The sequence below is a fragment of the Sus scrofa genome, chromosome 2, assembly GCF_000003025.6.
Source record: "Sus scrofa isolate TJ Tabasco breed Duroc chromosome 2, Sscrofa11.1, whole genome shotgun sequence".
NCBI lineage: Eukaryota > Metazoa > Chordata > Mammalia > Artiodactyla > Suidae > Sus > Sus scrofa.
This window is the reverse complement of record NC_010444.4, coordinates 147,972,174-147,995,671: the sequence shown is the minus strand read 5'-3', so window position 1 is coordinate 147,995,671 and position 23,498 is coordinate 147,972,174. Positions and strand designations below refer to the sequence as shown.

The following is a 23,498-nucleotide window of genomic DNA, read 5'->3' as shown; positions in this document are numbered from 1 at the left end:
AGCTGTCAGGCACAGAAAAACCACAGGCAAGCTAGAACATCACAGGTGTAAGCATCACAGGCCATGTCCACAGGACCCTCCAGAAGGAAGACTTAGAGGAAAGTAGCATAGTCTCCGCATCTTTTTAGAGTCTCTTCCTCAAGGAAGACCCAAGCCTTCATTTAAATGCCTCCCAGCTGGACCATTCAGGCCACTCAGGATCATCTCCTTTTGATTACATTGAAATCAACTGATTAGGGCCTTTAACCACGTCTGCAGAACCCCCTTAACAGAATCCTACTGTTTGACTGACTAACGGGAAACCGGTGCATGTGTGCAGAGTGGCTCCTTCTCCCCTCCTGTCCCCACCTCACCTGAGAGAGTAAACCCTGTTAGCCTGCCGCACCCAGGAGCGTGGCTTGGCCTAACCGAGGTGACATATCACAAGACCGCTTCAGGGAATATGTAGACGGGGGAGACAGACATGTAACCATACTAGGGGAGATGAGACTAACAGCTTTGGGGGCCTCTGTTCAGTAGCAGGTATGTTATATCACCTCCAGTAGTATTCTTCCTCTCTCTGTTGATCAGTTAGTGAGTTCAAAGGCTTTTGAGGTTAGGTAACTGATTGCAGTTACAACCTAGGGGTTAAAAGCTGGGTCTGTCTCACTGTATTCCAGTAAAATGCAGTCAACACGCTGTCCTAAATTACTCAGGTAATAATAATAATAACACGAGCTAAGTGTGCACACAGAGGCTCATTCAAGGTGCTGTGGATAAAGACGTAGGAAGGCTCATGAGCAAAGGGCTAGAGCCCCTCATAAAGCAACACTCGGGTTGGCCTTTGAGTGAAGTATCGAGTGTCTTCTCATGGAGGAATTTCAAGGTCTCTGTCACATGAGCAGGAAAGAGGCTGTGGTTATGGGATTTTCACATACCCGCCACCCCCAGTCATAAAGGACCTCTTATCCCAGTCTTTTGCAGCTCAACACATATTAAAAGCAGTAACTTGTAGGGCACGTGTTTCTCTTGGCCACCCCTTGCATATGGAAACCTGGCAGCTGGCAAACCCTCCATTGGTATTTGCACATTGGCCTTTTTTAAGCTCTTAAGAGAGGAATATCCCTTGGAGTCATCTTTGGGGATTTGCAGTGTGTTCTCATCAAGCCCGATGTCCACCCAGCTAACAAGATCTGGATGCTCTGAGATCCCTGCTTTGTATCCAAAGATCCACCTCAGACTTTGGACAGGAAAAAATGACTTCCGAGAAACTCATGTCCCTTAAAAGAGAAACCAACTCCCATATGCTCAGGCCGTGATAAGGCTTCCCTCCACCTCCAGGATTGAGTGTTGTCTGAAAAGGCTGAACTGCTTATAAATATGAGTATCTTACCCAGGTAAACTTTGCGTCCACTCTCCAGCTTGGCCTGCAGAACTGGACTCTGTCAGTATCAGCAAAATCAGCAATGGTGAAGAAAGAAGCAAAAAATTTAAAAAAAAAAAAAAAAGGACAGAAGCGTATAAGCCCACAAACCTAATGATATAAAAAGCTACCTTTGGAAAAATACATGTTTTCTTTAAAAGCTGAGATGATTCAGTCCACTGTAAAACCATTTAATAAATAACTTTTCTCCTTGTCATATTTGATCCTCAGGCTTCTTAGAGGCTGAGTTAACAGGACGATAACCATCCAAAGGCAAAGAAATTGAAACCCAGAGAGATAAAATGCCTTTCCCATGTTCTCTGAGCAAAACAGAGTTGCTACCAAAACTGAATCCCAACCTTTGGACCCCACTTTGTTACAGTTACAGTATTTATCGTACTTTTGTCTTCTGCTTTACCCAGAGTTAAGGCTGCTGGCCTCTCTACTCTGTCATAGAGAGTGCTAAGCCAAGGGAACTACTTTTTAAAACTGTTTGTTTCCTTGGATTAGTAATATATATTCATTGTAGAGAATATAAAATAACCTATAATCTCACCACCTAGTTGTCGTATCTACAAAGATTTCACATCACAATATTAACTTAATGCTAGCTAATTCAACAATAAAAGCTCAGGAAAATAAGTCAGTAAGGAAATAAAAGGGATTTTTTTTTCTTCCTGATTTATGCAGGAAGCCTTCTCCTGTTCAATCTAGGGGCCATCCACCCCTCCACACACACCCTGCCCACTCATGCATACTCACACTCTCTCTCTGTTTTATTTTTCTGTTCAGCAATTGTTAGTACTGCCTAATATACTATATGTTCTATTTCTTTATCTTATTTAGTGACCATGTCCCCTACTAGAACATCAGCTCCATAGATCAGGGGGATTTGGGGTTCTGCTTTGGTCATAGCTATATCCCCTGTACTGAGAAAAATCCCGGCAGACTCTGTGTGAATACTTATGAAGCAAACGAAGGAAGAAATGAATGAATGGACCCAAGCTAGGTTACAGGCCTACTTTAGAATCTAATCTCCCTGTGAGATATAACTGTATTCCCTTCTGTTCTGTTCTCTCTCTCTCTCTTTCTCTCTTTTTGTTTCTCTCTCTCTCTCTCTCTCTCTCTCTCTGACTCTTTTTACTTGGCTATGAGCAGACTGTATATATTTTGTATCTATCTTAGCTCACCTGAAAGTATACACGTACAGAATAAGCCTAGAAAAATCTTGTCTTTTTCCATCTTAAAATAATACAACTTCTTATAAGAAAATGTGGAAATGAAAGCTGATCATTGAGAAAAAAATAATAGACCCCCCTTGATGGAACTACTATGAGCATTTGGTATTTTTGCCTTTTAGGTCATCAGTTTCAAAGTGTAAGTTTTCAGTGGCATTGTGATCACCCTGTAGATAGAATTTTTCACACACGTTTTTAAAGACTTGAAATTTCATTGCATAAACTTAATGAGCTAGATCAGAATTTAATCATTTCCCTATTTCTGTATATTTAGGTTGTCATTCTTTTTCTTTTATAATGTTGCAATAGACTTTTTTTTTGGTAGAAAGTATTTTCCAAATTTGGGATTAAGTAAATGACTTCTGAGTGGTCCCCATGCTACGCTTAGCACTGTGCCATAAATCCCTTCATTCCCTCACCCCACTGCTGATATAATTCATGGCTCTGGCTTCTTATTTGTTTGAAGCCGATCCCTTAAGGGGTGACCTCCCAGTGTCTTCAATTATTATTTTAAATGATGCCTTAGGCCACTGCCTGGCACAGCAGTGCCCTCACCTTCCTGCCTTCTGCCTTCCAAGCGTGGAGCTCAGCTGCCAAACTGGCTGTGCCCCCTCCTGTCCTCAATGCTGCCTCCAGAGTCCCAGCAGAGAGGCAGATTAACCCCTTTTGTTAGCAGAGGTAATTTGCCTGGGCTCAACATTAATAAGGAATGCCATAAGCGGTTGGGGTCAGGATGAACAGATCTGTCAAGCCCCAGGGTTAATTTAATAGCAATCTGTTGGCTGTCTGCCTCGTATATTAGCTGTGAATCCAGGGCTCCGTTTTGCTTTTGCCATTTAGTTCTTTGGGACACAGGGAAGTAATGCGGAGAGAGAGCTCTGAAGGATTGGGAAGAGAAAATTGACTGTCAAAATGCATCATTCCATTTTCAAGATAATACAGGGAGCCGTGCATTGCTCTGCTCCTTTCTCCTTCCCTCCTGATGCAAAGGGCACAACCACATAGGCTGGAGGGATCTCTCACTGTAGAACAGTGTAAGGAAAATGCCTGAGCTCCAGATGATGCAAGTGTGAAATATGCTCTCCTGCCATCCCCATAAGCCATTGAATTTTTGGAAACTAAACCCCTTCTCCCAAACGTCTCTAGATTTCGGAAAATCCTCCATCAATTAACAATTCAAGAAATCCCTTATCGTTTCTCTCCCAACTTGTGGTTCCAAAAAAAAGAAGAAGAAGAAGAAAAAGAAAGAAATCCATCACATCAGAGGACCCAGAAATCCTAGGTCAGATCCATGTTCAAATTCTGGTTCTAAAACATGTAGTCCCCAGAGTGGTCAGTGAATTGAGAGAGCAGAGGCCCCAAGGAGAAGCCTTGGATTAGCAGGGGAGTTTCAAGAGAGCCAGACTTACCTCACTTGCAGAGAGAGGCTGGCTCGGGGAGGAGAGTGGCATGTGGCCACCAACCCAGGCTCTGGAGTTGGACAGGCTGGGTTCACATCCTAGCTCCACCTCCTATGAGCATATGACCTTGAGTGGCCTTGGCCACTATTTCCTCTGCTGGAAAATAGGCCTATTAACAGTGTACATCATCCCTTTGCCCTGCGGTAGAAATGGACACAACATTGTAAATCAACTCTAATTAAAAAAAAAAAATTTTAAGTAATGTATATCATAAGGCTGAGACGAAGGTCAGAGGAGACAATGCGTGGCCCTCGATAAGCATTAATTACTGGTTATGATCACCTTCCTTGTTGTTCTTACCATCACAGTCGCTAAAAAGATGGTTGGAACCTCGCAGTGTAGCCCCTGAACCCCAAAGAGTCAGACCCAGATGAAGGCTCTGTTCAAAAGGGAGATGCTGGATGCAGGAGGGAGGGTGGGTGGACTTAGAGGTCCAGGGAGGGAGGGAGGGACAGAGGCAGCTGCCCTAAGCAGGCTCAGTTCTGGTGGAGTTCTGGAGGGCGGAGGATGTTCCCGATTGCATATATATGTTTAGGCAGTTCATTTTCACACATTCTAACTTTTGGGCTTTATTTTTAGGTGAGAAAAAAATAACCGTTGATGTGGCACCTCCCCCTCCCACACTGCCAAGATCCCTTCCTGTTTAGCTTGTTTTCCGAGCAGTACTGGTAGAGGCTGAAAATGCTGACACCAGATTTTCTTGCCCTGTTTTGGGAAAAGAGAAGTGTGCTCGCTGGCAGAGTTGGGCTTGGAGGCTCTTTCTGGAGGTGATGGAATCTGACAACAGTTGAACACCAGCCTCTGCGTACCCCACCCAGTATGATGGCCCTGAAGCCCAGGGGGCTGGGGAGAAACTCAGAGCGGCAGCTCGAGGCCTCCTTCTGGGGGCCATGGCTCCTGCTCTCCAGCAAGCAGGGCTAACTGCAGGAGTATTTATAACTCTGGGAGAAGTTGCCTGTAAAGATAGTATTTTGGGAATCCAAGGGGCACGCATACTCTAGAAGCCCAAGGAATGTTTGCCTCTGGGTTTGGTGAGGGAACTATAGTAAAATGTGATGCTATCTCAGTCTCAAGCTAATTTTACAAAGAACTCAACCAGATTTATGAGAGATAATTGAAGGGTAAAGAGGCATCACCAAATACAAAGCCATTATTTTTTTAAATGATTTTTACTTTTTCCACGGTAGCTGGTTTACAGTGTTCTGTCCATTTTCTACTGTACAGCAAGGTGACCCAGTCACACATACATATATACGTTCTTTCTCTCACATTATCCTCCATCATGCTCCATCAGAAGTGATTGGATATAGTTCCCGGTGCTATACAGCAGGATCTCATTGCTTATCCATTTCAAAGGCAATAGTCTGCATCTATTAACCCCAGATTCCCAGTCCATCTCACTGCCTTCCTCTCCCCCTTGGCAACCACAAGTCTGTTCTCTAGGTCCATGGGTTTCTTTTCTGTGGAAACAAAGCCATTATTGCACCAAATTGCATGCCAGAGCGTAGGCAATGTTTGGTAATAGATGGCTGCTTTCTTAGCACTAATGTAACTAAAAATACCTGAACATTCGCCCATACCTCATCTAAACCCTAAGGAGGAGCATTTGCTACCAACTTTACAAAAAGCATGGAATTTTATTCATCCCAGTCTAATCATGTAGTCTCGACCAAGCTACTGCTTGTTGATTCCATGCAGGGTTTTCCAACATGTGATGCATAAACTCCTGGCACAGACAGAGATGTGTTCCTTTTAATTGTTAAATGCATGTATTTCATATGGATTACCTAAAAGGGAACTAGCTCATTAAACTCATAATTTTGTGAGTATTGGGTTATTGCTTAGACAAGGCTAAGAGAAAGTGAGTTGGTTTGAGTTGATCTGTAGGGAAAAAAAATGGGCTACGTGGTGATATACAGGTGAGGAAAATCATCATCAGTGTGGCTCAAGAGTGAGAATCGCTGGGTCCCTGACACCCACCTCAGGAATCCTGTTCCCTTGTAGGAAGTTGCTGGGCCCTCAGATGGTACCGCAGCCCCAGCCAGGTCCACCCCAGTCTGCACCCAGATCCCCCACGTTCTCAGTAAGGGTGTGAGGGAATCAGCACAAACTCATTCCCACTGAAGGCACTTAGTTCCATCGAGTCTCCGTCATAGATGGAAGGCCAAATGTTTCATTTCAGCATGCAAGGATGTGGTCTTAAAAAGCATAGATACTGGAGGTCCCATTGTGGCACAGGGGAAACGAATCCAACTAGGAACGAGGAGGTTGTGGGTTCGATCCCTGGCCTCGCTCAGTGGGTTAAGGATCCAGCATTGTCATGAGCTATGGTGTGAGTCGCAGACACGGCACGGATACTGAGTTGCCGTGGCTGTGGTGTAGGCCAGCGGCTACAGCTCGGACTAGATCCCTAGCCTGAGAACCCCCATATGCTGCGGGTGCATCCCTAGAAAACATAAAAAGACAAAAAAAAAGTCTTAAAAAATTTTAAGAAAAAAAAGACCAAAAAAATGACATGGGTTCAGCCCTAAAAAAAAGACAAAAAAAAAAAAAAGTATTATAATTCTTAATCGGAAAGGAAAACACTGAATAGAAAAAAACAAAAAAACCAAAAACTGGAGGATAAAACCGAGAGTATATTCCTGGGAGGCTAAAACTGTCCTGTCGCACATTAAAACATTCTTTCTCATCCTTAAACTCCCACACAAGCTCTAAAGCAAATCACAGCTTATGGAGGCTCGAAGTCCTGTTCATCTCCAGTCAGAGAAATTTGGCATAGTTACTGCAGAGTGTTTTGCCCCGGGGATAAAATCCTAGCCCTGCCACTCTTTAGCCATGTGACTTGGAGCAAATTCCTTCCATAGTCTGAGCCTCCATGTGCATCTTGGATACAACGGGGATAAGAACAGCGCTGAGCATAGAGTTGCGATAAGGATTCAGTGAAATAAAGTGCATTGATGTGCTCTGCGCAGCGATCAGCCTACCAGTGCTTAGTAAATGGTAGCAGCCATTGTTCTTATTATCGTCATCATCAGGGATGACAGAAGGCCTAAGGGGTGTCATGGAAGAGGATTTACAGTCTGCCATAGATAGCATTTATCAGCCTAGGAGTTTGGAGGCAGATACGCAAATACATGGAATTATTAGTTGGAATGGTCCTGCTTGCTGAACTACGTGGTAAAATGAAAGTCTTTGCAACTTGGCACATTAGCAGGATTGCATGAGCAGGGACCTTTGCTGTGAATGGGGCATCTCTGTGTTATGGGGGAAGGAATCTGCTACGGGGCCGGGGAGACCTGAGGACCCAGGGTCTCACCTGCCTGGGACTGCCGTACCTGCCTGTTTGCTCGCACACTTACCCTGAGGCGCCATCGCATTGCTGGTGCTGGTGTGTTCCACGCAAGTAAGGCAGGGATGCTGCCGTCACCCCTGGAGGCCCCCTCCTTTCTGGTCTCCTCCTTGACTCGTCTGTGCCAGACATCGTGGACATCAAGCCCGCCAACATGGAGGAGCTCACGGAGGTGATCACGGCGGCCGAGTTCCACCCCCATCACTGCAACACCTTCGTGTACAGCAGCAGCAAAGGGACAATCCGGCTGTGCGACATGCGGGCGTCAGCCCTGTGTGACAGGCACACCAAATGTGAGTACCAGCAGCCCAGGGCTGGGGGGGGCAGGTGGGCCGCTGACCCTGACGTGCAGGAGGACACCCTGGGCGTAAAGAAACGGGCCTGCCTCGCGGGCAGCTTCACGTTTGGTGTTTCGTAAAGAGGATGCGTGGCGTCCAACCCCTCACACGTTCACTTTCTGCTGCGGAATACAAAGGTGAACAAGGCGTGAGCCCTGTCACGCTGAGGAATACAAAGGTGAACAAGGCGTGAGCCCTGTCACGCGACCTTGTGACGTGATCTGAATTCTGGGTTAAGATCCCTCTTGCACCCTCTGCAGGGAGAATGAACCTGCAGAGTGGGAGGGGGAGAGCCGTTAGGGGGTGGTTGTGATGCCCAGGCAGGAGACGAGGGTGGCCGAGACGAGGGCAGTGGTGTCGACACGGAGAGGACCGGACAGGTTCTGGACCGGAGGTTGTGTCAACAGGACTTGCTGGATGCCGTGGGAGGCTGAGAATATACGGGAATCAAGGAGGGCAGCTGCAGATGGTGGCTAAGTTAATTACGGTGGTATATATTTGAAAATGGTTAAGAAAGTAGATCCTGAAAGTTCTCAGGAAAAAAAAATCCTGACTATGTGTGGTGACCCATGCTAACTAAAGTTAACTGGCATGATTATTTTGCAATATATACATATATCAAGTCATTATATTGTATACTTGAAACTCTTACACTGTTCTGTGTCAGTGGTACCTCAGTGTTTAAAAATAGCAGCTGGGGGAGGGGATGCGTGGCTTCTTGTGGAGGTTGAGGCTTGGGCACCAGGACTCCGGAAGCCCCAGGGGTCCCAGTGGGCACCAGGGGAGGGCTTCAGGGAGAAGGGTAGGGATAGAGGCCAGTAGATGCCAGGCCCTGGGATCACACTGGGGTTTTGAGGGCCTTGGTGGAGCAACACAGCTCTCACCTGGTGGGGGCACAGTGCTTGGAGGCCGAAGGCTAAGACCAAAGTAAGCGGGTGAAGCAAAGCTCAGCTGGCAGTGACAGTGAGGCTGTGGAGGCCAGGGAGGTTTTTGGACATCAAAATGCTCCCCAGAGTAAAGGTGCCTGGAGGGCCGTGGTCATCCATGTCCAGTGTCAGACCAGACAGCCTGCAGCTGCCAAGATGTGCAGATGCCGTGAGAGCTGTTTGTCCAGACAGCATCTCCTGCCACTCCGGCTTGCTGTGGCGCGCTGGCAGGGAGGACCTTTCTCTCCACAGCCCCAGGGGACAGGTTTAACTCCAGTGCAGCGTGATGACGCAGCGACCCCAGGTGGAGGTGTGTGGCCAGGAGGGTGAGGATCTGGGTCATTCGCTCCTGTTTGCTCGTTGGCTGAGGAGTATTGCCCAAGGGAGCGCGGCCCGTCTCGCGTGGTGGTGTATTGACTGTGCAGATTCGAGAGTCCTGCAGACCCAGGTCAGAGCCAGGCTCACCCCTTATTAGCCATCGGACTTTGTCCAGCTTTCCTCAGCCTCCCTGAGCCTCAGCTCTCTCACACGTAAAATGAGTAAGATAATAACATCCGGAGTTTCCATTGTGGCTCAGCAGGTTATGAACCCGACATAGTGTCTGTGAGGCTAACGGTTCAATCCCTGGCCACGCTCAGTTGGCTAAGGATCCAGTATTGCCGCACGCTGCGGCATAGTTCACAAATGCGGCTCGGATCAGGCATTGCTGTGGCTGTGGTGTAGGCCGGCAGCTGCAGCTCCAATTCGACCCCTACCCTGGAAACTTCCGTGTGCCACAGGTGCGGCCCTAAAAGGAAAAATAAATAGTAACATCTACCCCATGAGTGTGTCATGGGGCTTAGATGAGATAATTATTAAGAATTGTGAATTAGGTGTTTTATTATATTTCATAGTAAGTGTATGTTACACTTCCAGATGTCCTTTCAGATGGTCTGTGTTTCCGTTTCTCAATCACCCACGTAGGTAGTAGCTACCACATTGGAGAGTGCAAATTTAAGACATGTCCTTCATTGCAGAAGTTTCTATTGAAGAGCCCTGACCTTGACCGTGGCGCCTTAAGGGCATGTTTTGTTCACTGCTGTTTCCCCAGCACCTCTACTAGTACCTAGCCCAAGGTCGATACTTAATCAGTGTTTGCTGTTGGGTGTGGTGGCTTTGATCTGTCTTTGAGCGTTAATCTTTGAAAAGTACTCACTTAGAAAGAGCAAATGTTCAAGGCAGAAGGATCAGCATGTGCAAAGGGGCTGAGGCATGAGACATCATGATGCTTTGGGAACTGCGGGCAGGATGACTGGTATGGCTGTCATATATATAGATAGGGAATGACTTGGAGAAGGAAGAGTTGAAGTTCAGGAGGGAGGCAGGGGGCTGGTCATCACAGCCGTGGTCAAGGATTTGAATTTTTCTCCCAAAGTCAAGGAACAGCCACTAAGTTAACCAGATTCCTGAGATGATTAGTCGCTTAGACTGAAGGTAGAAGGACGGAGGTTGGGTTCTTTCTGGGAGAACAAAGAGACCAGGAAAGAGGAAGATTCTATAATGTATACAAGGATTTCTTAACAACGCACTACTGAATTGGGGGCACACAATTCTTCGCTGGGGGAGGCGGCTGTCCTGTGCATGGTAGGGGGTTTAGCAGTGTAACATTCCCAGCTTCTGTGCACTAGGTCCCAGCAGCACAGGCCAGTCTTGAGAACCAGAGATGTCTCCAGAAGTTGTGAAACATCCTGAGGTACAAATTGCTCTTAGCTGAGAACCACAGATCTTGACCGAAATTGATTTTCTTATGTGTACTACGTATCCATTACTATTAAGCACGCTGAGGGGTGCACTGGAAAGATAGACATCCTTTACTCTCGAGGGATTTCAAGTATGGCTGACGAGGCAAGACGTGACCCCAGGCTTCCCCGGTGAGGAGTGGAGACTGCCGGGGGGTTGGGATGTGTGTGTCGGGGCGGGGACACGGGAGGAAGACTCACAGGCCAGGCTGAGTAGTAGTGTTGAAACACGAGTCAGATTTGGTTGGATGGGAAATAGAGAGAAGGGTGGTTTGGGCCATGCACCCAAGAATGGGCAAAAGCCTGAAGTTAGGACGTGACATGAAACATTGAGGAGCCTTGGCAAGAAGTGTTGGGTTGGGTAAAAGGGGAATATGGGGGACATGGGGTCAGATAGGGATGATGGTTCATATCAAGTCAGTTGTTGAAGAGCAGAGGCGAAAGTTTCTGTATCCATTCACTTATTCATCCATTCTTCAGTACCTGCTCCACACCCAGTCTGGCTCCCGTGGTAGCCAGTACTTCATAAGCTCTTCCGCCAAGGACAGCACATCCAAAGCCAGGCTGGGAGCCTTGCTGCTGTGGGGGAAGGGCACCAGCCTCTTGGACATGCTCTGGGTGACCCAGCCTCTCAGCAAAGACACAACAGCACAGGCCTGGCCCAGGACCATGACCTCAGGGGAGGGGCTGATCCAAAGGAAGGATTTTTATCTGAAGTCTTATTTTTCCATCTTAAAATTTCACATGGATTTTGTATTTTATTCCTGTAAAATGACTCCTTTCCATTTCATAATTACATTTCTACACGTCCCCAAATTTCAAGCAACATGGGTGTTTCCCAAAAGGCAGCATTTATCCATGGCTTCCTGTTCCACTGGCTTTACCCCTGTCCCCTCTCCTCCCTGACTTCCAAGGATGCATCTGGAAGTTTGAGAGGCATAGTTCCTGGGCCTTGGAGAGCAACTGGAGATCATTTCAGCAGGAGAACAGAGCTGTAGAGTTTATGCGTTATGGACAACAAACACCATGGTGGTAGGGACAAACATGGGCGAATTAGAAGGTTTTGCTTTAGTCTCGGTACAGTGGAAATTCCTAATCTGGAAAAGGATGTCGCTGTGGAAATCCAAAGGAACGGAAGGGGGAAAGGAGTGTTTTCTTTTAAGATAACGGTGGGGTGTAAAGTGATATGAGAGATTGGCATTCATCACACATGGATATTTGTTCTCCAAGATCCTTCCCTCTAGACTGTAAACTCTCTGAGGACGAGAACTGAATCTATTTTGCTCACATCGTAGAGCAAAAGACTGGCACATAAAAAGGCACTCAGTAAATATATATTCAGTAACTCAATGGATGCCTGGGGGTTGCCACATATGGCATTTGGATTGTGGACTAAGAAGAAGCCACACTGATGGAGAGTAAGGGCTGGAACAAAATGTGTGTGATGTGACCTGAGTTGTCTAACCAGCCTTGAAGGGCCACCGACCCAAAGCAGACGCCAGAAACAGTACGAGGAGCCCATGTGTTCACAGCCCCATGTGCAGACACCAGGCTAGGCTCTGGAGTCACGCAGACCTGCATGATGGCTGGGTATTAAGGAAGAAGCTGAGTGGGAGGCTTGATGAGCCCTAAACTCAAGATGGAAAAAGGATGAAGCCTTAGAAACTTCTGGACCTAGAAGGGTTTTGAGTAGACGCTTTAGAAAAAGAACTCAGGTCTGACATTCAGCAGCCATGTGACCCCAATCCAGTTGTTGAATCTCTCTGAACCCCAAGCTCCCATTTGAAATAATAAAGACCATTTCCCAGGGCAGGCTGTTCACGAGGCATAACTGTCCCATGCATGTAAGAGCTGAGCGCTGGGCCAGGCACACATAAGTCAGTAAGTGGAAGCAGCAGTTAACACAGTGACTCCCCCTGAGCTCCCCCCATTCCAGGCCTGCAGCTAGAAGGGGCTTGAAACTCCAACCTTCTCTGCAGATAAATAAGCCCCATTAGTCCTTTATTTAATTAGTACTTGTCGAGCGCTCACTATATGTCAGGTACTGTGCCAAACTGGGGACAGAGTGGTGATCAAAACCAGATCTGGAGTTCCCGTCGTGGTTCAGTGGAAACGAACCTGACTAGTACCCATGAGGACGTGGGTTTGATCCCTGGCCTCACTCAGTGGGTTAAGGATCCAGCATTGCCATGAGCTCTGGTGTAAGTCACAGATGTGGCTCCGATTGGACCCCTCCATATGCTGTGGGTGCGGCCCTAAAAAGACAAAAAAAAAAATCTGCTTTCCTCCCTCTTAAAGCATAAGGTCTGGTTTAGTGAGGGTCTCCAGAGAGGCAGAACCAATAGGAGATCTATACCTCGTGTGTGTGTGTGTGTGTGTGTGTGTGTGTGGTGTCCATTCATAGGTATATAGATGTTCATACATACATGTGTATGTATATATGTGTATATACACCCCTATATAGATGAAAGATTTATTGTAAGTATTAGGGTCATGCAGTTACAGAGGCTGACAAGTCCCAAGACCTGCAGTGGGGCTACAGGAGACTCAGGGGAGCTGAGGCTGTAGTTTTAGTCCCAAGGCCCCCAGGCTTGTGACCCAGGACACACACCAATATTTCAGTTCAAGCGTGAAGGGAGGGGGAAAAAAATCCATGTCCTGGCTCAAAAAAGTCAGGCAGGAGCATTTTCTCTTGTTGGGGAGAGGGTTAGCCTTTTTGTTCTGTTCAGAACTTCGACTGATTAGATAAGGCCCACCCACACAAGGGAGGACAATCTGCTTTACTCAGTCTATTCATTTAAATGTTAATGTCATTCAAAAACACCCTCATAAACACCCCAGATAATGTCTGACCAAATATCTGGGCACCCCATGGCTAAGTCAGGTTGATGCATTAAGATGAACCATCACTCTGTCTAAGGAGGAAAGAATCACAGATAGATACGACATTGCAGTTGTCATAAGTGGTGGTGTGAAAGAGAGGCGTGCAGTGCCATAAGGACTTAGATCCCAAGGCAGTGGCCGCTGAGCTGCTACCTGAAGACTAAGTCCCATAGGGAAAATGCAGAGAAGAGTCATCAGGCCCATGGATCCAGGGACCTCTGGGGATGCTTGTTCCTTCAGCCTGGGTCCCACACTGGGGAGCAGAGCCCGGGGGATAATCCCTAGGGAGACGGAGCTCGCCAGCAGCCCGCAGACTCTGCCACAGCCCTGCTGCCCACGCCCCATCCCAACCCCAGCAATGCTCCCAACTGCCAGCTGCCAGCCTCCTAATCTAATCAAGTGAACAAAATTCATTTTCCTGACTCGTCCAAAGTGCTGACCTTCTTGGATGCACCTCTCCCTTTGTTCGGCTGCTGCAGCAGCGGCCCCCCGCTCCCGCCAGCTGGGAAAACAAGTTCAATCTGACCTCACGCCTGACATTTCATATTGATTTTCTCCATCCTCCTCAAACACCAGCCTGCCGCGGACCACGGTTCAGCCGAGGTGTGCAAACGGAATTGAGACAGTTCATCAGAGTTCAGAACGAAAAGCAACGTTGGCTTTCGGAGTTGAGCTCTGAGAAGGAGGCTGTTTAATAACCGTCGGTGTTTAATCAAAATGCCGAGGAGATATGTGTTATCGGAGCTGCATATATTAATTTCCATATGTCCCCCACTCTACATAGTCAGCAGGGGGGCAGAAAGAACGATTCTCTTCCCCATCTCTCATTTTTTTTCTATCGCTTCTGGCGGGAGTGACAAGGATGTTGTTTGCAGTTTGAGATTCTAATGCCTGAAACAACAGGATGCTGACGGCGGCAGCAGTGGGTGAGCTGAAGCTCACGTTTCCCTTTTAATGTGTGAGTGTTGGGAGGTGAGTGGAGAAACTGGCCAGGTGTGATGAGGGATGCCCAAGGAAATGAGAGAGGAATTAAATCTAATTCCTTTCCACAAGTTCCTGTGGTGGCTCTGCAGTGATGAGCTCGACTAGTATCCATGAGGATGCAGGTGTGATTCCTGGCCTTGCCAGTGGATTATGGATCCGATCTGGCGTTGCTGTGAGCTGTGGTGTAGGTCACAGATGTGGCTCAGATCCCACAATGCTGTGGCTGTGGTATAGGCCAGTGGCTGCAGCTCCAATTCGACCCCTAGCCTGGGAACTTCCATATGCCACAGTGTGGCCCTAAAAAGCAAAATAATAATAATGATATTAAACTCCTTTCCAGTGCCCCACAGGAATCTGGCCCCTGCCCCCTCTATCCTCAGTTTCTTACAGTCTGGCCATCATGGCCCGCTTCCTGCGCCTTCAATGTGCCCAGCCCTCTCCTGCCTCAGGGCCTTTGCACAGGCTCTTCCCTGCCTGCAGTGCTCTCCCTCCCTGCCCACCGCCACCCCCTTGGCTGGAGTGCTCTCACTTTTTAGGTCTCTGGGAAACACATCACCTCCTCAAAGAGGACTTCTCTGATCCCCCCATCTGCACCCTATTTCTTCGGCATCCCCCTGTTTTGCTTCTGTAAGTATTTCCTAGAGCTCAGCGACAGATGTTTTTCTTCCTCTGTCTGCCTGACCAGACTGTAATCTCCACATGGGCAGGGACTTTATCTTACGAACACTCAGCGTGGTGTCCAGCTACAATTGGGGCTTTACTGAACACATGTGGTAGAAAGACAGGCAGGCGGTTTGCATTGTCTGGAGGTGTTGCAACAAAGTGCCACAGACTGGGTACCTAAAAAAAAAAAAAAAAAGTTTTAAAAAATTATTTTTATTAATATATAGTTGATTTACACTGTTGTGTTAATTTCTATTGTACAACAAAGTGATTCAGTTATCCATATATACATACACTCTTTTTATTATTTTCCTTTACGGTTTATTACAAGATACTGAAGATAGCTCCCTGTGCTCTACAGTAAGGCCTTGCTATTCATCCAACCTATTAGAAGACTTTGCATCTGCTAACCCCAAACTCCATCTATTCTTCCCCTCCCTGCTCCCCCCTCCCCATCGGCCGCCCCAGTCTGTTCTCCGTGTCAGTGAGTCTGTTTCTTTTTCAGAGACAGGTTCATTTATGCCATAGTTTGTATTCCACAAACCAATGATATTATAGGATGTTTGTCCTTTTCTGTCTGGCTGACATCACTTAGTAGAATATTCTCTAGGTCCAGCCATGTTGCCATAAATGGCATTATTTCCTTCTTTTTATGGCTGATTCATATACCGCTGTGTGTATATATATATATAAAACATCTTCTTTATTCATTCGTCTGTTGATGGACACTTAGGTTGATTCCGGGTCTTGGCTCTTGTGAATAGTGCTGCAGTGGACATAGGGGTGCCTGTATCTTTCTTGAATTATAGTTTTGTCTGGGTACATGCCCAGGAGTGGGATTACTGGATCATATGGCAACTCTACTTTTAGTTTTTTGAGGAACCTCCATGCTGAAAAAAACAAAATCTTACTGCCTCCCTCCTCTGGAGGCTAGAAGTCCTGGACCAAGGCATCAGCAAGGTTGGTTTCATCGAAGGCCGGGAGGAAAAGCTCTGCCCCAGGCCCTCTGCTCAGCTTGCTGACGACCACCATCCCCTTGTGTCTCCACCTCGTCTTCTCTCCGCATGTGTTCATGTCCAAAATCCCCTTCCTATAAGGACGCTGGTCATGCTGGGGTAGGGTCCGCCTCATGACGTCATTTTTCATTTAATTACCTCTGTAAAGACCCCACCCCAAAGATGACTGCATTCTGAGGTCCTGAGAATTAGACTTCAGTATCAGGATTGAGGAGGGGTGCACCATTCAGCCCATAACAGAAGACCGAAAACCATCCAGAGCAGAGCCCCTGGAGCTGACGGTTCCAGGTGTGGGTCCCAGGCTCTCTCGCCGCGGGCAGCCTGGGTAAGGTGCCACTGCTTATCCTCTCCTCCAGGTGGGAAGGGTGGAAAGCAATCATGGACCCGAGGTGCATGCATAGCCCCCCGACTCATCGTGAGCACACCGTGCACGTGGCTCTTGTCGGAGGTGGTGGGAAGCAGAGGTTGCAAACCTGCCCATGGAGCCTCCACACCTCCCCGTGGAGGTCTGTGTGTCTGTGGTCACCTAGATACCTTCCTGTGGTGAGGAAACATAATATCTCCCTGAATAAAGGGGACTTGAACTGATTTTAAAGACAATGAGGAAAAAAAACAAACTCACGGACATGGAGAACAGACGTGTGGTTGCCGAGGGGGAGGGAGTGGGATGGACGGGGAGTTTGGGGTTAGTGGATGCAAACTATTGCATTTGGAGTGGATAAGCAATGAGAGTCTACTGTATAGCACAGGGAACTATATCTCATCACTTGTGATGGAACATGATGGAGGATAATATGAGAAAAAGTATATACATATATGACTGGGTCACTTTGCTGTACAGTAGAAATTGACAGATCATTGTAAATCAACTATAATTTTAAAAAAATTTTTAAATAGACAGTAAGGCTCTCAGAAGCCTGTTTCCTACTCAAAAACCTCTCATGAGGAGAGAGGGTTCCCCAATAAGGAAAGCTTGTTTTAACAACCTAAAAGAAAAGCAGCAAGTTAGGAGTTTGGGATTCACAAATCCATGCCATCATATATAAAGTGGCTACAACGTAAAGATGTGCCATAGAGCGCAGAGAATTATATTCACTCTCTTGTGATAACCAATTATAGAAAATAATCTGAAAACATACATAGTGTGTGCTCTATTTCATATATATGTTATGTGTAACTGAATCACTTTGCTAAACACCTGAAACTAACACAATATTGTAAAACAACTATGCTTTGATATAAATAAATAAATAAAATGTTTTAAAAAGGAAAAAAAAAAAGTAGGGAGTGGGAATTGAGAAAGGGCTTCCCAGGAAGGGCTGCAGGCGTCTCGTCTTGGCAAGGTCACGAATGCCCTTCACAAGTGCAGCACTCTCATGACGGAACCACCTCCCAAACACCCCATCTCCACACAACCATCGCCCTGGGTATTAGGTTTCAGCATACGAACTTGAGGGACAGTCTATAACATTCCCTGTGAGCACAGCCCAGAACCCTTCCCCCTTGTTTCTTCCCTCTGTCAGACTGCCCCGACAGTCGTGCGTGGACTCCGAGACGGGGCCAAGACAGGGGCAGAAAGTCCACTTGGTGTCCACTGTCAGTCTCTGTCCGTGGTCTAATGGGGACCTCGAACAGGTCACTTAACTTCTCTGGCTCTCCGCTTGCTCATCTCACAGGCAAGACTGGTGGCAGCACTTAGCTTATTAGGGGGCTTGCGAGGATTAAATGAGGAGGCACCGTGAAGCCTTTGCGCAGTGCCTGGCTGCTGGTACGACCTCTGTGTTAGCCATGGTTGGGACGACGATGCTCTTGCTTCCCTTCCACACGCGTCTACTAAGAGCAGGAACAGACGGAGAAGCAGCCATAGGCGTGACACAGTCATGTCAGCAGCCGTAATCACGGCTCATATCTGTGATGCTTACTATAGCCAGAAGGAAAGCCAAGGTATGAGCCTGTCCAGTCCTCCTGACAGCCCTGTGAGGAGCGGCCACATGTTACAGATGAGGAAACCTAAGACGTTCCTAGTTTTCTCCTAGGAAACCAGGAATGGGAATGATCCCTTTGGACCACAAAAGAACCAGTGACACCTGGGATTTGACCCAGATTGGTTCCTCTTAACCAGGACTCCAGAAATCCCTTGGTCAACAAAAATGTATTCCACACCCACTCGTTCCTGCCTTCAGAGAGCTTACATTCTAGCAGGAAGGGAGGAAAGATAATACATACAAGTAAATAAGTCAATGAGATATTTTTTGACAGCCGTGAAAGCTGTGGGAAATTTAAAGGATTAACAAGTAGCTGGGGTGGTGCTATTTCCCTAAGGTGGTGAGGCAGAGTCTTTGACCTGAGATCTAAATTGTCAAAAGGAGCTAAACAGAGAGCTAACATCCAAGGAGGAAGAGCCTAACCCAGGAACAGCTGTGTGTGTGTTTAAAAAGGAGAAGGAAAACCAGTGGCTGGAATCCAGAGGGCTGGGGGATAGTGTAGGGGCGAGGCTGGGGCCAGGCCCTGGAGAGTCTTGCAGAGCAGGGCAGGAGTGCCTGGATTTCATTCCAAGTGTGTGGGAAACTAGTAGACAGTTCTAAGCAGGGAAGTGATATTCTGTTTACAGTCTTAAAGGAATTCTCCAAAAAGGGCCGGCAAGTCTGGAAGCACCAAGAGCCACTGGGAGGTTCTGGCCATAGTCTGGGAAGACGTGATTACGGCTCTGACTGTGGTGGGGGTAGTGATGGGTGAGAAGCGGACAGAAGCAGAATCGACTGAGTAGCTAAAGCCAAGAGGACTTGCTGAGAGGCTGAACGTGGAGAGGTGATAGAAAGGGAGCAACCTGAGAAAACGTAGGTTTTGGTTTTGAGCAACCAAGGGTGTAGCATAACATAAGCGGATGGGGCTGCGGAAGGCACAGTTTGGCATAGGAAGACCACAGCTCTCTTACGGATGTGTCCAGAGTGAGACGCCTAGGAAACACCCAGTTAGAGAAGTCTGGAAACAAATGCATACCTGAGACTGGAAGTCGGGGGAGAGGTCTAGGCTGGCGATAGGAATTTAGGCATCAGAGCAGCTCATGGTCTTTAAAGCCATGGGACGGGGTGAAGTCACTTAGGAGAGAAGGCAGAGCAGAGAGTCCAGAACAGAGGCCAAGGGCACATCTGTGTTTACCAGTCAGGGGGCTGGGGGGGTGGGGGACTGAGGATGAGCTGCCAGGGAGGTGAGAAGAAAGCCAAGGGGTAGGATTGAGGAGGTATATAAGCCAAGAGGGGAGAGGGATGTAGAAAGATACTGGGATCCGTTATGTCAGATGCTCCTGAGAGGTCAAGAAAGACGAGCGTAGAGAAGCGCTCATACGATTTAGCCTCACAGACAGCTTTGGCCATTCATTTGTTAATTAAAGCAAAACCAGTGAGCGGGCTGCCTGGCACCTCATCCCAGCGCACATCTGCTGGGTGAAATCCATCACACACGTGACCACCATGCTCAGTGTCTGATGACGCCCAGCAGCCGCCTCAGCTGCATCTTCATTCCCTCACGGTTTGGCCAGACCTGCCCCACTCCTCACCCGCCCCAGAGGTCCCATCCTGGAGAGAGGGAGTGTCTGGTACTGGGGACCTGGAGGAGGTGAAGGAGGCCACCTCCCTCTGGAAGAGCAGGGTGAGGAACTGGGGCTCCTCTCAGCTGTGGTCATGGGCAGCCCTGCAGCATCTTTTCTCTTGCATTGGCTCTCCAAGGGGGTCTGCTGCCCAGACTCATTCCCGCAGCAAGGCCCTGCCCCAGTGGCCGATATGCAGCTCCAGACTTGGCCGCAGAAACTCCCTTCTTCACATGAGAGCAAGGCAAGCTTGGAGTTCCCATCGTGGCTCAGCGGAAACGAATCTGACTAGTATCTATGAGGACACAGGTTCAATCCCTGGCCTCACTCAGTGGGTTAAGCATTGCCACGAGCTGTGGTGTAGGTTGCAGACATGGCTCGGGTCTTGCATTGCTATGGCTGTGGTGTAGGCCAGCAGCTGTAGCTCCAATTCGACCCCTAGCCTGGGAACCTCCATATGCTGAGGGTGTGGTCCTAAAAAAAAAAAAAAAAAGAAAAGAAAGAAAGGCAGGCTCTCCATCCAAGGGGTTGTCAGCATCCACCCTGCAGTGCCCTTAAGTCTGCCTGTCCTGGGTCTGGTGTGAAAATAATCTGACTTTTCCATGCCGAGGGGCAAAGGTAGCAGCATTTTAGACCTTAACATCTGAGATGTTCTAGTGAATAGTACAGTCATTGGAAAAACAATTTGATTTCCAAGGCAAATAGGGCAAAGCTTGATGCCCAACCTAACAGTCTAAATCAGAAAATTCCATTTTCCTATAAAGGCGCATATGGTGGGGGGAGGGGTGGATATTTGTTTTGTTTTGAACCTTCTGTATCTCGGTTAAGTCTCATAGCAACCTAAGAAGACTGGTTTCAGTAACACTAGTTTATAGATGAAGCCCAGATCACGCGAAGGCGTCAGGATTTGAACCCAAGTCTGTCTGATTCCAAAAGAAGAATTCATTCTTCCTGTCATTGTCCTGGGTATTTGGCAGCAGGAGAAAGCACATGACCTACTTCTAACATCTAGAAGGATAATTTCATGAGACTCCCTTTTTTTTTTTTTTTTTTTGCTTTTATTTTGCTTTTTAGGGCTGCACCCCCGACATATGGAAGTTCCCAGGCTAGGGATCGAATCGGAGCTGCAGCTGCTGGCCACAGCCACAGCCACGCCAGATCCAAGCCACATTTGCAGCCTATACCACAGCTCATGGTAATGCCGGGTCCCTGAGTGAGGCTAGGGATCAAACCGCATCCTCATGGATACTAGTTGGATTCCTTTCCACTGAGCCACGACGGGACTCCTGAGACTCCCTTTCATATAATCCCCTGGGGCTGGATTCCTCAGCCCAGGAGTTTCCAGTGGTAACGCTAACTCTGCCTCTGTACAGAAGGTGAAATCTACTGTCTCATTTGTCACTTTCATCTACAAACTTAATTGCCCTGTCCTGGTTCCAGAGGCCACTAGTTCTCTTAAAAAACCTCCAGCTCATTCCCCTGATTTGTGATGGAAAGTGACCAGAGGCATCAGCTGAGGCTGCAGCTGCGAGGCGTCTTAAAACCTGGGAGGTTTGGCACAGCTTCCAAAAGGGGTTCAGTATTGACTGGGGGTATAATTAACAGTGTCTATTTCAGGGGAGATTAGTTAGGTTAAAAAGACCAGACCCTTTATTCAAAAGCCTTTGCCTGATGATAAGATTACAAACACACTCAGACACCCACCCCTCACGCCTGGAGAAAAGCCAGAGCCTTGCTACAGACATCAGAACTCACTGAAACCCACCCCCTGTCCAGTGTCCACGGCATTCAAGCTTAGCAGCAATTAGCGGCCAAGAAGGCAAGGCGCAAGCCACATGTAAAGAGAGAATCCCTTCCCCCTCCTCATTTCCATTTTTGATTAATTTAACCAGTTGTGGCAATTAGTCATCCCAGAACTCCAGTTGAGTAGATTTTCCTAAAAACGAGAAGGCTTATTAATTTTGAGGCAAGTGTCATTCATTAGCAGTTGACGCTGTCCCAGGTCCTGCCCCTCCCCTGCCAGGGGTCTTGGAAGAGAAGGCAGCAAAGGCTGAACCTGGCTCGGCATGTGGCTGCAGCCCTGAGACACACAGAATGGGAGAGGTTGGCTGTGAGGTTACAGGGGGCTCTGGCTGCTCTCGGCTTGAGACGTCTCAAGACCACTTGCCTGTCATCATTGTCCATGATAAGCCATCACTGGCAAAGCAGTCAAAGACACCGGGTGGCATTCTGAATTTGAGGTTCCAGGGAAGCCAGTCAAGGGAACGCCTGGGCTAAGTTTTCCCCAGCGAGGGGGATGGGTCTTAGACTATCCCGCCCCTTCCCCCCACAGGGGGCAGCATCTGGTTTCCTGTGGCTGCTGTGACAACTTAGCCACAAACTTAGATGAAAAACAACATGAACGTATCATCTTACAGCTCTGAGGGTCAGAAGTCTGGCATGGGTCTCATGGGCTAAAAGCCAGGAATTGAGAGAGCTGTGTCCCTTTCTGGAAGCTTTAGTGGACAACTGTTTTTGTCTTGCTGCTGCCTGTTCCACCTTCTTAAGGCTGTCCACATTCCTTGGCTGGTGGTCCCTTTCTCCTTGTGAAAGCCACCAGCGGAAGGACAAGTCCATCCCTCTGACTCTTCTCTTCCACTTCTAAGGACCCTTGTGGTCGCATAGGCTCCACACAGGTCATCCAAGCTAATCTCCTTATTTTAAGGTCAGCGGAAGTGCCACTTTTATGCCATCTACAATCTTTTTTTCTCTTTTTTTTTTTGTCTTCTTTTTTTTTTTGTCTTTTTGCCATTTCTTGGGCTGCTCCTGCACCATATGGAGGTTCCCAGGCTAGGGGTCGAATCGGAGCTGTAGCTGCCGGCCTATGCCAGAGCCATAGCAATGCAAGACCCGAGCCACGTCTGCAACCTACACCACAGCTCACGACAACGCCAGATCCTTAACCCACTGAGCAAGGGCAGGGACCGAACCCTCAACCTCATGGTTCCTAGTCGGATTCGTTAACCACTGCGCCACGACGGGAACTCCCATCTACAATCTTATTTCCCCTTTGCCGAGAAAGGAAGCCTCTCCGCAGGTTCTAGGGATTGGGACATGGACATCCTTGAGACTTCACTCTTCTGCCACACTCTTTACGTATCACCAAGAAGGACTAGGTGCCCCCATCAGAGCGCCTGATGGGATAGGCCGAAAGTGTCTGTTTCCGTTTCTTTCCATCCCACTAAACGGTTCTGCCATTATGGCTGGAGCTCTTTCTTTTCCTTTCTGCACTTAGCATGGTGAAGATGCTGAATGAGAACTTAGAGAACAGCTGTAGGCATGCAGTTGGATAACTGTGCATACAGTGCTTCTCTTTACACACGTGAAGGGGCTCACACCAAAGAGCGGCTGACCCCATCGATGTGAGTTCATTTCTAGCTTTGGAAATACGCTGGAATTTGTAGGCAAAGTAAAAGGAAGGGGGAGGGGGTTCTATGCAATGATGGGAATCCACCTACTATTGATTTGTTTAGCGAATGTTTACTGTTGCTACGACGTGGGGTGCCAGGTGCCGTTCCAGGCACCAGGAAAATGGTCCCTCCTGTCCCCATGGCTCTTTATCCAGGTAGATGGAGAGAGACAACAAACACATAAGCAAATAAAACAAAGCAGGATTTGGTAAAAAGTGTCTCTGCAGCAGCAAATGCAGAGGCTGTGAATCTGGACAGAGATGATACTGACTTAGGCTAAGACTGGGCCAATTTGGGCTACACTTTGTGAAATTAACTGGACTTTAAAACAAAAAACAAAAAAAAAAATGTAGGTGTGGAAGACAAGGTTAAGAAAAGAGTCCAGGACAACACCCAGCTTTTGACCTGAGCACATGCGTCCTGAAA

At 47.7% G+C, this 23,498-nt stretch overlaps 1 protein-coding gene across 12 annotated transcripts in view; it reads left to right on the top strand.

Annotated features, from left to right (window-relative positions):
- Nucleotides 1-23,498, top strand: part of PPP2R2B (protein phosphatase 2, regulatory subunit B, beta) — a 484,752-nt gene that overhangs the window by 427,154 nt on the left and 34,100 nt on the right. For 11 of the 12 annotated variants that reach the window (XM_021080828.1, XM_021080843.1, XM_021080849.1 and 8 more), the window contains one exon: nucleotides 7,578-7,742. In XM_021080828.1, the coding sequence (XP_020936487.1) occupies nucleotides 7,578-7,742 (165 nt within the window). 12 annotated transcript variants of the gene reach the window in all.